Below are 16,358 nucleotides of genomic sequence, written 5' to 3'. Positions count from 1 at the left end.
ATAGCACGGATCTCCACTGTCAGTAGCTATCCTTGGTGAAATAGCACGGATCTCCACTGTCAGTAGCTATCCTTGGTGAAATAGCACGGATCTCCACTGTCAGTAGCTATCCTTGGTGAAATAGCACGGATCTCCACTGTCAGTAGCTATCCTTGGTGAAATAGCACGGATCTCTTCTGTTTGGGTTCGTTCTCATTCTACATAATGTTTTGTCTACAATATTAAGAGGAAATTTGTGCTTGTGGAAATTTCAGTGTTGAATTTTAAAACCAGTTGCACTTTGCAATGCTGCTGCAACGCAATGATGAAAAATCCGTGATGATTTCGTGAAAGCGAAAAATTTCAAATGCAATTGTTGCCACTATGTACAGCACCTAGATAACAATGAGCAATCTGGTCCACTCTCTGTCAATAGCCACTGTGATATTTGTGTCCGTGATACCCATCACATTTAAACATGTAAATACAATTTTGTTATAGAATTTTATAATTATATTTTTGTATTTCGAATAAAAAATATACATATTTTTTAACTGTCTTGTTTGTGTTGTTTGAATTTGACCAAGAACTTCTTAGTTTTATCTATTTTTATTAAATTTCAACAGGTGTTATCAGCGAAGGGAAATACCAGAAGGATACTGTTAATTAAAGTTTATTTTTTCAGCCAATAGGAAACGCATTCACTCGGGCTAAGTGTGTCAGGAACGTAGATATTATCATGTAAAGGCACGGGACACCTCATCACCTTCCAATTTACTGGATACCCCATGTGTATCAGTTAGCCATGTGTTGTACGGAACATCGCGAGAATCACTACATTGCACCCTACTGTTGAGATTATTTTACCGTAAGGGAAATCATTTAAGTGAATGTAAAAACCTGTTGAAAACAGCTGATCAAAGGTAAAGGTACCACTGTTGAATACAGCTGATCAAAGATAAAGGTATCACATCATTAGTTATAATCGTGAAGAAGTGGTCTTGGACTGGAGAGAATTTCTATTTTTCACGTGGAGTAGTCTCCCTTATGTATACTAAGAGTAATTTCCCCTGTCACGTTTTGTATATTTCATTATTGTTTTGCTATTTCATACACTTTACGGCCAATAATATTGGTGAAGTGTAGACTTGGCAGTGTAAAGGTTCCAAGCTCGATCCTTGCAGCTTTCCTTTTTTATTTTTTATTATTTTAATTAAACATTCAAATTTCAAACAACTATGTTTATGTAAATTGCATGGTGACAAGCTTGTTTTGAAAATATCTATGAAAACATTATTAACAATAGTGGGAATGATAAAGCCTAAGTTGTTGGTTCTATTTAGTTAACACGTATTGACCGTGCAAACCTCGGGCACTGAAAGTCGACACCCTCGTGACGTAAAACAAATCAAACATGAAGAAAAATCCACTTTTTAGGACTTGAGTATGTCGATGGAGAAACCCATGGGTTATATTGTTTATCATCGCTGCCATTTCAAATCCCAAAATAATGGAAATCCGTACGGAAGTTTATGTAGAAATCAAGTGTTTAACACCATTTTTTACATATGTATATTAACTATCCGCCGTCTGTGCTAATGCACATTCCATTAAGGTGTTAAAACCACCTGCGATTCAGGATGTAGGGGTGGTGACGCGGAACATAAACGAATGCCAAAATTTACATAAATACTTTTTTGCTGGCATGAGTCAAAAATAAAAATAAAGTGCATCCGCTTTACAGGGAAAATAAATCTATTCTCAAAAGAAATTACTTACACGAACACGCAAATGTCGGATAAAAGTGAGATATAATGACGCAATAGGCCAACGGGAAAGTGTCCGACACACTCCAGTACCCCAACCGGTACTGATACCGAGTGTTCCCAACACACGTACACGTTCGTGATAGGCCAACGGGAAAGTGTCCGACACACTCCAGTACCCCAACAGTACTGGTACTGAGTGTTGCCAACACACGTACACGTTCGTGATAGGCACGTTATGGGAATTACGTATAGCCTTTCAGATAAAGGTTTACGACATACTAAAGATATGTGTAGATAAAGGATATTGAAGCGCCCCCCCCCCCTCCCCGTATTTTGATTGAGTAAAACTTAACGGATACAAAATAATGCAAGTTTATCGCAAGTTGTATTTGAATTCGTTATCATTTCTCAAAAGAGATTTAGTAATGCTTACCAATGTTACATATGGGTAAATTACAATACTTTCTTCAATATATTTAATTCTTCTGCGTTATTTACAATCTGGATCAATACTATGAAATAACTTTAAATACAAATCTGATAGACCCTTCGTAAAACATTGTTCCCAGTATAACACATATGAAGAGAATAACTTCTTCAAAAATGTCGCATAGACGTGTCACTTTCCCTTTGATCTAGCTATGGCATAACCAACTAATTTTACACGGTTTTACTTATAGTGGAAGCTCCTTCCCTTTACAGAGTACAATACATTTCTCATTTGTCTGTCAATGAAAATGTAACGTGTCCAATTTGTGAATCTCGTTGAACCTGTTAACAGGAAATGTCACCGTGGGAAATCACTAAAAATACAAATAAAGAAAGTACTAATATTTTTTTTTTAAATTGAACGAACAGAATTCCCCTTCGCGAACGAACCTTTTGTTTTCATTTTGTAACATGTAACATTGAATTAGATTATTATAGGTCTGACTTTTACTTTACTGGATGTCTAAACTGAACACTGACTCAGTGTTGTGATGGAAAGACAGGTTACAATGTAACCTTGGCAATACTAGGGATATTATCGTTACATCTGAAGGTTTAATATAAGAATTCATATCATTTTTATACGAACGTGGTCTTTTTGTACGTCTTTATTAAGATCCACAATGAACACAGTCTGAAAATACATAAATGAGAAATACTCAGATATAAAATTTACCAAACGGTGTGTTGTTCCGATGATAAACATAATTAACATTGGAAACGAGACAAAAGTATAATTGACAAAGTACATTAATGAACGATAAGTAAATGTAGTCAATGTAGTAACATATTAACTGAGTATCAATGACTACTTACAATAATGTGCATTAAACAGGCTAATGTAAGTGTTTCCTCAAATGACTCCATTTGTATTGAAAATGGCGAGTTTCCATCCAAGGGGAGTAACTCTGAAATGCCTCGACTATAAAGGGAATTAACTATGTAATTATCATTATCAATAAACATGTATCCCCCTTCGAGTCTTTTGTAATATAATGAAACAAAGGCTGTTGTGAAAAGGAATTGTATCATATGTTTTAAATTACAATGACTTGAGCCTTGACTAGGCAGAACACTTAAGTAAAACAATGCAAACACAGAAATAATGACGAAGTCAGAAAATAATTACGAAGTCCGAAACTAACCGCAATCTTATCAGATTCATAAGACATGTGTCGTGATAAGACATCTGCATAACAAAGTCACTATGCCACGCAGGCTTTTTTGTTGCGCGACTCGACTTGCGCAGTGGTGTAGTCTGCACGGAATGGCTTGGTGATGGGTTATCTCGTTGTGTGGTAAGTGTGAGTGGAGGCACGAGAGGGACTGATGCGTTGTCAGTTGGCTCCACCGGCTCGCTGACTGTGGTAGCAGTTGTTCTGTGTGGATCTGTGTGTGGAGGTCTATTGACTCTGTGGATACGAGGGACGGTCGTCATAAGATTTGATGACTTCCATTGCGATGTATCTGCCGTCGCAGGCAGCGATGTTGAGCTTGTTGTCTTCCCTTGAATGTACTCATGAAGGATTTATTGGCTGATCCGTCGGTCCGGTTATGGGCTGTGGTGGGTATTGTCGACATAGTGCTAAGTCTCTATCAATCGTCAGTTTAGACGGTGTAGGATAAACTGGGACAAAGCGTCGCAAAAAAAATCTGTTACGGAGTGTGACTCGTCCTGATCCATCGATGCCAACCACGTATTGATCGAACTGGCGGACTTCAATAACTGTTCCAGTTTATCCCATTTCAGGGGATGTTGGCCTATTTGATTCTGGATACGGACATGGTATCCCGTAACCAATGGTGGTAGTCGTTTCGTATGTTGTGATAATCGCTCTTTTTGTTTCATGTGGCGCTTCCTTAGTGCGTCTTCTCGTAAAGCTAATGTGTCGTGCCAAGTAGCATGGGTTGATATCGGCCAGGTGGGATGGGGATAAAATCACGAATAGGGCGACCAAAAACGCACATGGATGGAGAGTGTTTAGTGTTTCTATCTGGTGTGTTTCTGTATTGAAGTATGGCCCTTTGGAAAGAGTCTGTATCAAGACCCCAGTCTGGTTTTGTATTGTCCATTATGAGGCGTTTCACAGTTTTAACCCCAACCTCTGCACGACAGTTGCTATGAGGAAAATCCACTGATAAGAGACGATGATGGACATCCCAATTCTTTAGAAACTTGCGGGTGGCAGTGGATGTAAATTCAGGTCCCCCGTCAGAGGCCAATTCATCAGGGATGCCAAAAGTGACGAACGTACGACGAAGGCATTCTATCAAACCATCAGCTCCGCAATGTGCTTGCTCAACTATTGGCCAGTTGGAGTATCTATCGACCACCAAAAAGTAGTTACAGCCCTTATAGTGAAAGTAATCGGCGCACACGCACTGGAATGGGTAATCTGGGTCTGTCAATGGCGTTGGTGGTGCGCTAGGGTTGGAAGGAGCTATACGGTTGCAATGCTGACAGGTTGCACGTAGATCGCTGATGACTGGTGTAATTCCTGGCCAGAAGACTGAGGATTCTGCTCTAGCCGTCATCGCTGTAACACCTTGGTGTGCGGAATGCAACGAGTCCAGAACCTCCTGTCTAAGAGATGGTGGAATGACCACTCGATCTTTGTATAGAATCACTCCGTCCGCCGTGTGCAAGTGATCTCGAAAAGAGAAAAACTCTCGCAGTGTTTCTGGGATCCCCTGGCGATTGTCCGGCACACCAGACTCGATAATAGCCAGTAGGGTGTGCATGTCTGGGTCACTTGAAGTGGCAACGCGAACGCGATCCCACGTAACTGACTGGATGGCATTTAAGGAAGAAACTGCTGCAATCACAACAGTATCGTCTATCAGCGAAACTGTGTCAGAGGTACGGAGTCCATACATCAGCGAAGGGTTATGAGTGATGACGGGCAACAGACACTGTACTGAAGCTATATCATCTGTGAGTTCCATCTTTTCCGGTTGGCCAGTCGGGTGTCGAGATAAACAGTCAGTTGCCCTATGTTTGACACCAGGGATATGGACCATCCGAAACTTATAGCGCAGTGTCTTTTCTTTCAGGTTTCGTAGACGTGGGTTGGAGATGTCCTCGATAGATCTATCACCGAGTACCTTAACTAACGGCTTGTGGTCAACGGCAACGATCAATTGATTGTAGCCTAAGACAAAATACCTTGTCTTGTCTAAGGCGACTCCACAGTTAGGGCCTCACCCCCGATTGGGGCATATCTTGACTCTGCGCTATGAGTAAAACGGCTTCCGACAAGGGTAATCTTCCAACCATCATTGCAGCAGAATGGTTTAGAAATGGGACAGGAACAGTGTTTCTGAAGCAGAAAGAAGCCAATTCCATCTTTCGACCAGTCTGTTGCCAAACACGTTGGTTTGTTAGGATCGAATATTCGAACACCCTGTTCGATTTCACCAGCAATTACGCGTTTAGATTCTTCAAACAAGCCTTGTAGTTCTTCTGTCCAGCGAAATGGTACATTTGACTTTAACAGTTGTCGGAATGGCATCATCTTGTCGGCCATGCTGAATGCGAACGCAACTTGGTTGACAAGCCCAAACCACGAACGTATGTCCGTTATATTCTTCGGCGTTGGGAAGTCGAGGATTGCTCTAAGGAACTTCTTGCATGGACGGACGTTGTCTTTTGTTAACTCAAAACCTGCGAATTCAACTGTGTCCTCAGCAAAGACAAACTTCTTGGGGTTTAGGGTAATGCCGTTCTTGCCACATAAGTCTAACCAACGAACTGCCTGAAAGAAACTTTCCTCTATGGAATCGGACCATAACAACACATCATCTACGCATTTAGTCTTGTTGGCGAAGTCCGAGACAAGTTCATCGTACCTTCGTGTGTATCCGTCACCGGATGCAATGTACCCCTGGGGTGCTGTCTTATATCTGTATCGTCCCCATGGGGTGATAAAGGTTGTCAGGTGACGGTCTTCCTCGCGTATGGGTACGCTGTGGTAACCGTTCCAAGCATCAAACACTGTTTTCTTTTTGCCATGTTGGACGGAACGGGCTTGGTAGAATGGTGATTGAGTATGATGAGTTTCACGTGTCGCGTGAGCATTGAGGGCCTGGAAGTCAACTGTCCTGCGAGGCTCGCCGTTTTTCTTCGCGCATATGACCATCCTGTGACACCATGTCACAGGTTCACCGATTGGGACTGGCTCAATAACGCCTAAACGGACATCTTGGTCTAATCCAGCCTTGACGGACTCGCGCCAGTGAATAGGGACAGGTATAGGTGTATGGTGGGCAATGGGTTCCGCAGTGTTGTCTACCATGAGTTTCATCGGGGGTGTGTCCATCAACGGCAGTGGTTGATGCTGGCATGTGTTGAAGGTACTAGCACTGAAGTGGTCTAAGAAGAAGGTTTTTAAACGCTGTAAATTCTCGGCCGTCCCAGGGAATTGCATTCTTGTGGAAGGGGGAGGGGACATTTGACGTTTTGGACAGTCACATGAATGCGATTCCACTGGTGAGGGGTGGGGGTTCACAGTGATAGAATGAGACGCGTATGCACCAACCGCGGGGAAGGCATCAGGAATTATACCTAGTGCCGAGCAGGCTTCTCTGCTGAGGAACAACCTGTCAGTGGTATCACATATGTAAGTCATCTGTCTAGTCTCGATTGGCTTGCCTGTATCGTTAGTGGCGCTAAAGCGGAGTATTGTAGCACCGATGATCTTGATTCCAACATTTGTGGCTGTATGCATGTGCATGGTCACCGGGATGAGGTCTGATTCACGTAGGCCTAACCTATTGATGACTCTCAAACCAGCTAGGCAGCTCTGACATCCTGTATATGCCATGGCAGGTACAGTAGCTGAAATAGAGCATTTGTTTTTCAAATCAAAACCAAGGGCAGAGTAATCATCATGAGAAACTTTTGCAACAACATTAACAAATGATTGAGAGGCTGATCGTTTCTTAACCCATGTGTCTGTGAGTTTATCATAAACATGGTGGTCAATGCGTAATGCACTCTCAACACCAGAATCACTTAACGTGCAAGAATCATCAAAGGCATTAACAATAGTATCATTGACAGTACATAGAACATCAAATACAGCTGAACTCTTTGAGAATTTGTTACTATTTCTGGTGAGTTTAGGTTTATCTTTACTACGACAAACACTTTCAAGATGATGATTGTGATTACACAAGTTGCATATGTGTCCGTATGCTGGGCACTCATTTCGTCGAACACTAGATGGGTCGCCTTTTCCATGATCTCTGGTACCACAATATGTGCAAGTTTCTGTTTTGTCCTTGGGTGTGGTTTGATTTTCATTTTTGGCCTTTCGATACGAGCTGCTTGCAGCTGCCACTGCATTGGAGTCCAAAAGGCTCGAAGCTGAGCGCTTTCCCGCCTCCTTCGCTTCCACGAACTCCAGATTCATATCCTAGTAACTGTCACCCAGGAGGTCAAGTTGAAGTTCTGGATCAGCGAGTCCTTTTGTAAGTACATCGCGAAGGATGGCGTCAGTATAATTGACGTCTGTATTACAGTTGGCACATTTTACATTAAACTTGCAAACACCTGCTTGACCTCGTATACGCGCACCAAAACTTCTTACGGTCTCATCACGATCCTATTTCATGTTGTGTAGGTTTACCCTGGCCACCATTGTATTCATTCGAGAACGGCCAGAGTTTTGATGGCTGTGAGCACCTGATCTGCAGTTAGTTCCGTTAGGGTATTACCGTTTTTACGTGTTAAGTCCTTCCTGAGAGGTTCATCACAACATTCTAATAACTGAATCACTTTGGTGCGACCTTCCAGTTTAGTAGCGGCAACATAATCTTTCCAACGCGACAAGAAATAAGCCCAGTCCTCACTGGTACCAGCTAACGCTATGGTGGGCCGTCTGACTCTATCAATTTCGGCGGATGGGCCTGGGGCGTGAACCATGGAATGAGCCGTTTTCAGTGCAGCTTCAATCGCTGCCTCAAGGTCACCTGTCACGTATTCGCATCCTGGCATTGTGATACTGTGTTCATATAAGAACGTGGTCTTTATTAAAATCAACAATGAACACAGTCTGAAAATACATAAATGAGAAATACTCACATATAAAATTTACCAAACGATGTGTTGTTCCGATGATAAACATAATTAACATTGGAAACGAGACAAACGAATAATTGACACAGTACATTAATGAACAATAAGTAAATGTAGTCAATGAAGTAACATATTAACTGAGTTTCAATGATTACTTACAATAATATGCATTAAACAGGCTAATGTAAGTGTTTCCTCAAATGACTTCATTTGTATTACAAATGGCGAGTTTCCATCCAAGGGGAGTAACTCTGAAATGCCTCGACTATAAAGGGAATTGACTATGTAATTATCATTGTCAATAAATAATAATCATGTAATTTTCACTTGTAACGACCACGTTTTTTACCATTTCTCCTTCGGGTTCTGTGATTTTCACGTCCTTATTTCCGAGTCTTTTAAACGACTGATAACGGGCATTTCCTGGACTTCGTCTTTGACCGCAGAAATTAAAAGGTTTCCAAACATTACAAAATCCGCTGAAGTTAATTCTTCCCGTACAGTTTCAATGATACTTTCTAGGTCACTTTCAATGCGTGTATGAGCGATCATATGCATCGTGTGAAAAAAAACCTGGCCTTGCGTTAGGACGCAGCCCGACATGTGATGTTTTAGAGAAAACGTCAAACTTTTACCAAAACTATTGTCACGTGACACTTTATGCGACAAGTCATGTACATTACATCATAGACCTCGCAATATGTCAGTTATCAGTACACGAGGGGCGGGCTTACGCGCTCGAGTAGTAGCCCCTCCCCTCTATTACAATGATATAATCAATACTTAAACTAACATATGTTTACGCAAAAACAACATCACTGATAAGGAAAAAGCTGACACTCTAGCCAAACAATATCAGAACGCCAGTAGTAATGATAACCTGACCCCTGAATTTAAACTTAATAAAACGCACAATCAACTTAATATACAAATTGAAATCTTAGATGCAGGGCCCAACACAGGTGAATTGAACTTCCCATTTTCAATTAGCGAGTATAAACAAGCCCTCCAAAACAAGAAAAACACCTCCCTGGGTGACGACAACATCTCATATACCATCCTTAAACAATGTCCTGATAACATAACAGAAATAATAGTAGAGCTGTTTAAACAAATTTGAAAAGCAGGTAAAATACCAGAACCATGGCAAAAACTGTAGTAATCCCTATATTTAAACCAGGTAAAGACCCACAACAACCAGCGTCATATAGGCCCATAGCACTGACCTCTCATCTATGTAAAGTAATGGAGACTATGGTAAACAATCGGCTAGTTTATATATTATAAACGAGGAACAAAGTGGATTCCGGAAAGGAAGATCAACCCTAGACCCACTACTTAGACTTACTTCTGAAATCCTAAAAGGATTTAACCAGAAACTAAACACATTGGCTGTATTTGGCATGATGGACTACTAGTTTCTCTTAAAAAACACGGCCTAACAGGCAATATATTCAAATTCACCTTAAAAACCGTAAAATACATGACACACTGTCAGATCAATACGAACTAGTAAACGGTGTTGCACAAGGAAGCGTTATTACGCCAACATTATTTAACATTTATTTAAACTCGTTAACTGATACTCTTTATAACCTAGCTCAATTTGCTGACGACGGATGTATTTGGAGTACCGGGATTAACATTAACTAAACACATACAAAAAAACAGCAATAAACGAGTGGGCAAATAAATGGGGATTTAAACCATCCAAACAAAAAACCGTAGCTATGTATTTCACGAAGTCCCGGAAACTTCCAGAATTATATTTAGGCCAAACTAAATTAAAATTTGAAAAACAAGTAAAATATTTAGGCATGATAATAGACCACAAATTAACATGGAACAAACACATCAGCTATGTTAAAGAATTGTGTCAGAAAGCGATAAACACAATGCGACACATTTCAGGTTGTAAATTTGCTAATAAAACAACACAACTAATGTTATACAAAATTCTAGTTAGATCCAGATTAGACTATGGTTCCCAGGTATATAACACAGCATGTGACACTGTATTGAAACACCTCGACATATTACAGCACACAGCACTTAGAGTAGCCCTCCGAGCCATTAAAAATACTAATATAAATAGCCTACTAGCAGAAGCAGGTGAACCACCGTTAACCCTTCGACGAGAAAATCCTACGCTAAAGTATTGGGCTAGAACACAGAATCATGGTGAAAAAATCCTTTTAAATCAGGCTATTAAAAATAGTTCAGCACCCCTCACTAGGACGAGGGCACCGTATCCTTCAGAAATACAAAGGTTAAAACAGAAATACGGTGTGGAAAATGTTAAAATCTCCCGTAAAACGGAGTTTCAGGTTCTATGGCTTAAAACAGAAGCAAACGTATCACTCGACTTACTCAAAGTAATAGATAAACAAAATGACACAAATGCAGCAAAGCATATATCACTTGAACTTATCAATAACAAATATGCTAATTTTACTCAATTTTATACTGATGGTTCCAAAAATTCAGCTAATGAAAGAGTAGGATTAGGCATTTATAATAACTTCTTCAAAATAAATAATTCACTGCGCATAAGCGACAGAACATCAGTATACACAGCAGAACTAATGGCTATCCAAATTGCACTTTCCAAATTGCACTTATAGGCATTATGAAAATAACCAAGGAATTATTCTAAATTTCGAATGGATACCATCGCACATAGACATACCAGGAAATGAAAAAGCGGATACACTCGCAAAGGCAACTTTAGGGTCAGATGTTATACATCTTAACGTAGACTTAAGTATATCTGAAGTTGTCAGTATTATCAACACTAAAACACAGTTGATATGGCAAGAAAGTTGGTCAAAACTTACTAATAATTAGCTTAGAGCGATTGATGAAAGTGTTCAAAATAAAACACAACTATACAGGAAAAATAAAACAGAAGAAACTGTCATTACCAGACTCAGATTGGATATACCAAATTAGGACACCATATGAACCAGATAAAAAACGGTAGATCCAGAGTGTGGTGAACCCGAAACCATAAGCCACGTACTATTTCACTGTAACACCCATAATAGCCATAGGGCAGCTTTACAAGATCAAGTCGAACAAATAGATAACTTCAATTTTGATTTAAAGTCATTAATAAATCCAACAAAAATACACATGAAACTTTTATACGAATATTTGATCAACTACCTCACTACCATAGATTATATCGAAAAAAATTAAGTCAGCGATACAAAACAAGGATAGGTAAGAAATCATGAAGATAGTTACATTAAAGTTGCTATATCATACATATATAAGTATATGATCCTCTGATAGACAATAGCTTGCTGCAACGTCTTTGTACCTACCTCAGGCGGGGAGTTCTGTTCATTAGAGCTGTCTCCTATCCCACAGTGACCTAGTGTTCTAACGAAGGAAATTGAAAATAACCAGAAGAAAAATGAGTTACAATATGCGTGTCTTAGATACATTACACTTGAAACCCTGCAGGCGGGAAAGTGACTCTTTATAAAACAAAGGGACGGTAGCAGGGTCAAAAGGTAGGATTATGTATAGATATATCAACATAAACAATTAATAAAACAATATTTACAATAAGACGTAAATAAATTATAATATATATTTTCAACTCAAACAACCACAGCTTCTCACCTCGTCAGGTACACTTACAAAAGTGAATGATCTGTGCTGTTAAGATGAAATAAATACCTATAAAATTAAAAACAAAATATAGATAAAAAAAACGTTATTAACTATCAAGCTTGTGAGTCTCAAGGATACCCAGGGAGGCTATACCAGGGTGGACTGCCCATACATTGGTATATACTGAGATTACAGGAGGTCTGGGGTCTCCTCCTCTGTGCCCCACTCCCATAACACATTAAATAATAAAAACACAACCTCAAACACAACATTTGCAGCTTCCCACCTCGTCAGGAGCACTTATATAAGTGAATGGTCTGCGATGTTATGTCATAGGTCTCCATCTACAACACACTCGAATAAATCCTCAAATCAAACAACCACAGCATCTCACTTCGTCAGGTGAACTTGCAAAAGTGAATGATCTGTGTTTTTAAAATGAAATAAATACCTATTAAATTAGAAACAAAATACAAACAAACACCGTTAAGTACCTAAAAGCTTGTGAGTCCCAAGGATACCCAGGGAGGCTATACCAGGGTGGACTGCTACTCGTCTGCCCATACATGGGTATATACTGAGATTCCAGGAGGTCTGGGTTCTCCTCCTCTGTGCCCCACCCCCATCTAAATAAACATTTAACCTAGTGCTTTTTATAGATAGGGTTTCATCTGCAGCCCGCCTTGTGCGTTAAATGCCCGGATGTTTTATAGAAATAATCCAACCCTTAGGCATACCATTTAAACCAAATTATTAGGGCTAGACTACAAGAGTGCAATTATGGGGACTGCATTGCGTACCTTTGGACATTGTCCACACCCTTGTAGCTAGTCCGCTTATATAGGATAGGACAAACAAAGCTCCAGGAGGTCTGGATTTTCCTCCTCTGTGCCCCAACCCCCATATCACATTAAATAAATTTAAACAAAACTTCAAACACAACATTTCCAGCTTCCCACCTCGTCAGATGCACTTGTATAATATGGGGACTGCATTGCGTACCTTTGGACATTGTCCACACCCTTGTAGCTAGTCCGCTTATATAGGATAGGACAAACAAAGCTCAGAAGGTCTGGAGTCTCCTCCTCTGTGCCCCACTCCCGTATCACATTAAATAAATTTAAACAAAATTTCAAACACAACATTTCCAGCTTCCCACCTCGTCAGATGCACTTGTATAAGTGGTGGTCTGTGGTGTTATGTTTATAAAACTAAAGTCAGATTTGATAGGACTCTCAAAAACAAACATCAACAACAGTACTTCACCAATATACAAGACACACACTCAATAACATATCCCCTTGGTCAATGGCTGGGGTATATCCGTGCCAACTTCAATCATGGCACTTACTCTCATTCTACACTTTTTCCCACTCACTATATCACTGTCAAATGTGCAACACGTATGCAAAATATGGGTATAGTAAGAAAGGTTTGTAGGTTATCATACACAGTAGCCAGAGCCTCATGAAAGACAGTGTTTGCATATATCAAACCACATAAATCACCTAACTTAAACATTCAAACTAACACAACCCCAGCAGTTGCTATACCGCACCCTATACTCTACAGTGTCAACATCTTTTACAAACTCCCCCTTCTAACTATTCGAACACATCAAGACTTGTATAAGTACCCGCCGGACGGGGGTTATACAATTTGTGTTTATAAATCCTCCTTAAAAATAACATACCTGCAAACTCTAACAACCTATTTTCATAAGACCTTTGTTCATGCTCCCTCATGCTGTCCTCTAACCTTCTTGTCCTTCGGAAGAGACGTTAAATGGGGGTCCGGTGTAAGGAGAGTCACGCCTTGCACGTTAAAGATCACTAGTGTAGGGCTTTAAGTGACAGTCCAAATTGCAATCCCTTAATTATAGAAACTAAAACTTTAGGCACCCATGGCCACCATTTTATAACTTTTTGGCAACACTCAAACGACGGAATTGCAGCATTATCCCCTCCCCCCTCCCTTTTTTTTTGTCCTACGCTCGGTAATAACCGGAACAAGGACGTAAAGCCCCATCAATCAATCAAATCAACATATGTTTACATCGGAATTTTTCTTATACAACAGTATGGACTAATAATACATCTGTACTAGAATCATGTATTGTACAAGATCTCTGATTAACCTTTATTTTACTGGATGTCTAAACTGAACACGGGTCCTGTCTACCACATACTACCGGCAGAAAATAATGGCATCTATCAAACATAAAAATTGAAGCTCTTTAAGAACCTTGATTTTGTTGTCTGTAATGTTTGAATATCGCCATGGGTCATTAAATTATATATCCATATATGTTTGGATAATTATGTGGATATATCCTCCAATTGTGCAGTCTTCCTTCGATTTCCTTCGTCACGTTTTTTCTGGTGTTATGGAACACTTTCCGATGTGGCGGGTTTCCCCAGTTTATCGCAGAGTTTGGTGATGGAATACTTTGGACGATTCCCACTTTATTTTACAAAGATATAGGTTGAAATATATTCTCTTCCTGTAATTATGCTGGTATTGGAACGTTTTTGTGTGAATTGAGCTAGAATGTCATTCAGTTGATCCAGTCTTTACGCTAAGTGGGCGGTTACATGCTCCAACGTACGTTTTCAGGGACCAATAATATGTCCTTTCAGGTACCCCTCCCTGTCTTTGCTGAATATGGTGTAGTGCTTTGAAGGGTACTGACTAGGTGGACTCCAACATGTTGTTACTCACTTTGAATTCGCTTTTCATTCAATAGGTGACGCTGTTTCTCTTTACTATAAATTGACCAGTGTTAGGTGACGCTGTTTCTCTTTACTATAAATTGACCAGTGTAAGGTGACGCTGTTTTCTTTACTATAAATTGACCAGTGTTAGGTGACGCTGTTTTCCTTAACAATACTATAAGATGACCAGTGTAAGTTGACGCTCTTTCCCTTTACTAAAAATTGGCCATCGTTAGGTGACGCTGTTTTCCTTTCCTTTACTATAAATTGACCAGTGTTAGGTGACGCTGATTTCCTTTTCTTTACTCTAAATTGACCAGTGTTAGGTGACTCTGTTTTCCTTTACAATACTATATATTGACAAGTGTTAAGTGACGGTGTTTCTATTTAATTTACTATAAATTGACCAGTGTTAGGTGACGCTGTTTCCCTTTACTATAAAATGACCAGTGTTTTGTGACGCTATTTCCTTTACACTATTATAAATTGACCAGTGTTAGGTGACGCTGTTTCCCTATAGTTTACTATAAATTGACCAGTGTTAGGTGACGCTGTGTTCCGAGACTTTACTATAAATTGACCAGTATTAGGTGACGCTGTTTCCCTTTACTATACATTGACCAGTGTTAGGTGACGCTGTTTTCCTTTACTTTACTATAAATTGTCCAGTTTTATGTAACGATGATTTCCTTCACTTTACTATAAATTGACCAGTGTTAGCCGACGCTGTTTTACCTTCCTTTACTATAAATTGCCCAGTGTTAGGTGACGCTGATTTCCCTTTCTTTACTATAAATTGCCCAGTGTTAGGTGACGCTGTTTCCATTTAATTTACTATAAATTGACCAGTGTTAGGGGACGCTGTTTTCCTTTACAATACTATATATTGACAAGTGTTAGGTGACGGTGTTTCTATTCCATTTACTATAAATTGACCAGTGTTAGCCGACGCTGTTTTACCTTCCTTTACTATAAATTGCCCAGTGTTAAGTGACGCTGATTTCCCTTTCTTTACTATAAATTGCCCAGTGTTAGGTGACGCTGTTTCCCTTTACTATAAGATGATCAGTGTTATGTGACGCTGTTTCCTTTACTTTAGTATAAATTGACCAGTGTTAGGTGACGCTGTTTTCCTTTACTTTGCTATAAATTGAACAGTGTTAGGTGACGCTGTTTCCCTTTACTATAAGATGACCAGTGTAAGGTGACGCTATTTTCCTTTACTTTACTATAAATTGACCAGTGTTAGGTGACGCTGTTTCCCTATAGTTTACTATACATTGACCAGTGTTAGGTGACGCTGTGTTCCTTTACATTACTATAAATTGACCAGTGTTAGGTGACGCTGTTTCGCTATACTAAAGATTGATTAGTGTTAGGTGACTCTGTTTCCCTTTACTATAAAATGGCCAGTGTTATGTGACGCTGTTTCCTTTCCTTTACTATCTATAAATTAACCAGTGTTAGGTGACACTGTTTCCATTTAATTTACCATAAGATGACCAGTGTTATGTGACGCTGTTTCTCTTTACTATAAATTGACCAGTGTTAGGTGACGCTGTGTTTTTTTACTTTACTATAAATTGACCAGTGTTAGGTGACGATGTTTTCCTTTACATTACTATAAATTGAGCAGTGTAAGGTGGCGCTGTTTCGCTTTAATATAAATTGACCAGTGTTAGGTGACGCTGTTTCCTTTTACTA

At 39.7% G+C, this 16,358-nt stretch overlaps 1 protein-coding gene across 1 annotated transcript; it reads right to left on the bottom strand.

Annotated features, from left to right (window-relative positions):
- Positions 1-4,118: 4,118 nt before the first annotated feature.
- On the bottom strand, positions 4,119-5,183 carry LOC110461454 (uncharacterized protein K02A2.6-like). Its single transcript, XM_021514910.1, has one exon. It carries the CDS (start codon positions 5,181-5,183, stop codon positions 4,119-4,121), a length of 1,065 nt encoding a protein of 354 aa, XP_021370585.1.
- Between the last annotated feature and the right edge of the window lie 11,175 nt (positions 5,184-16,358).

Source organism: Mizuhopecten yessoensis, unplaced genomic scaffold, assembly GCF_002113885.1.
Source record: "Mizuhopecten yessoensis strain PY_sf001 unplaced genomic scaffold, ASM211388v2 scaffold10621, whole genome shotgun sequence".
NCBI classification, from domain to species: domain Eukaryota; kingdom Metazoa; phylum Mollusca; class Bivalvia; order Pectinida; family Pectinidae; genus Mizuhopecten; species Mizuhopecten yessoensis.
The sequence above is the reverse complement of the archived record's forward strand: the minus strand, read 5'-3'. Positions and strand labels throughout refer to the sequence as shown.

What these genes read in the sequence shown, in the direction of transcription:
- LOC110461454 (XM_021514910.1), bottom strand. Translation starts at nt 5,183, where the DNA reads ATGGAACTCACAGATGATATAGCTTCAGTACAGTGTCTGTTGCCCGTC.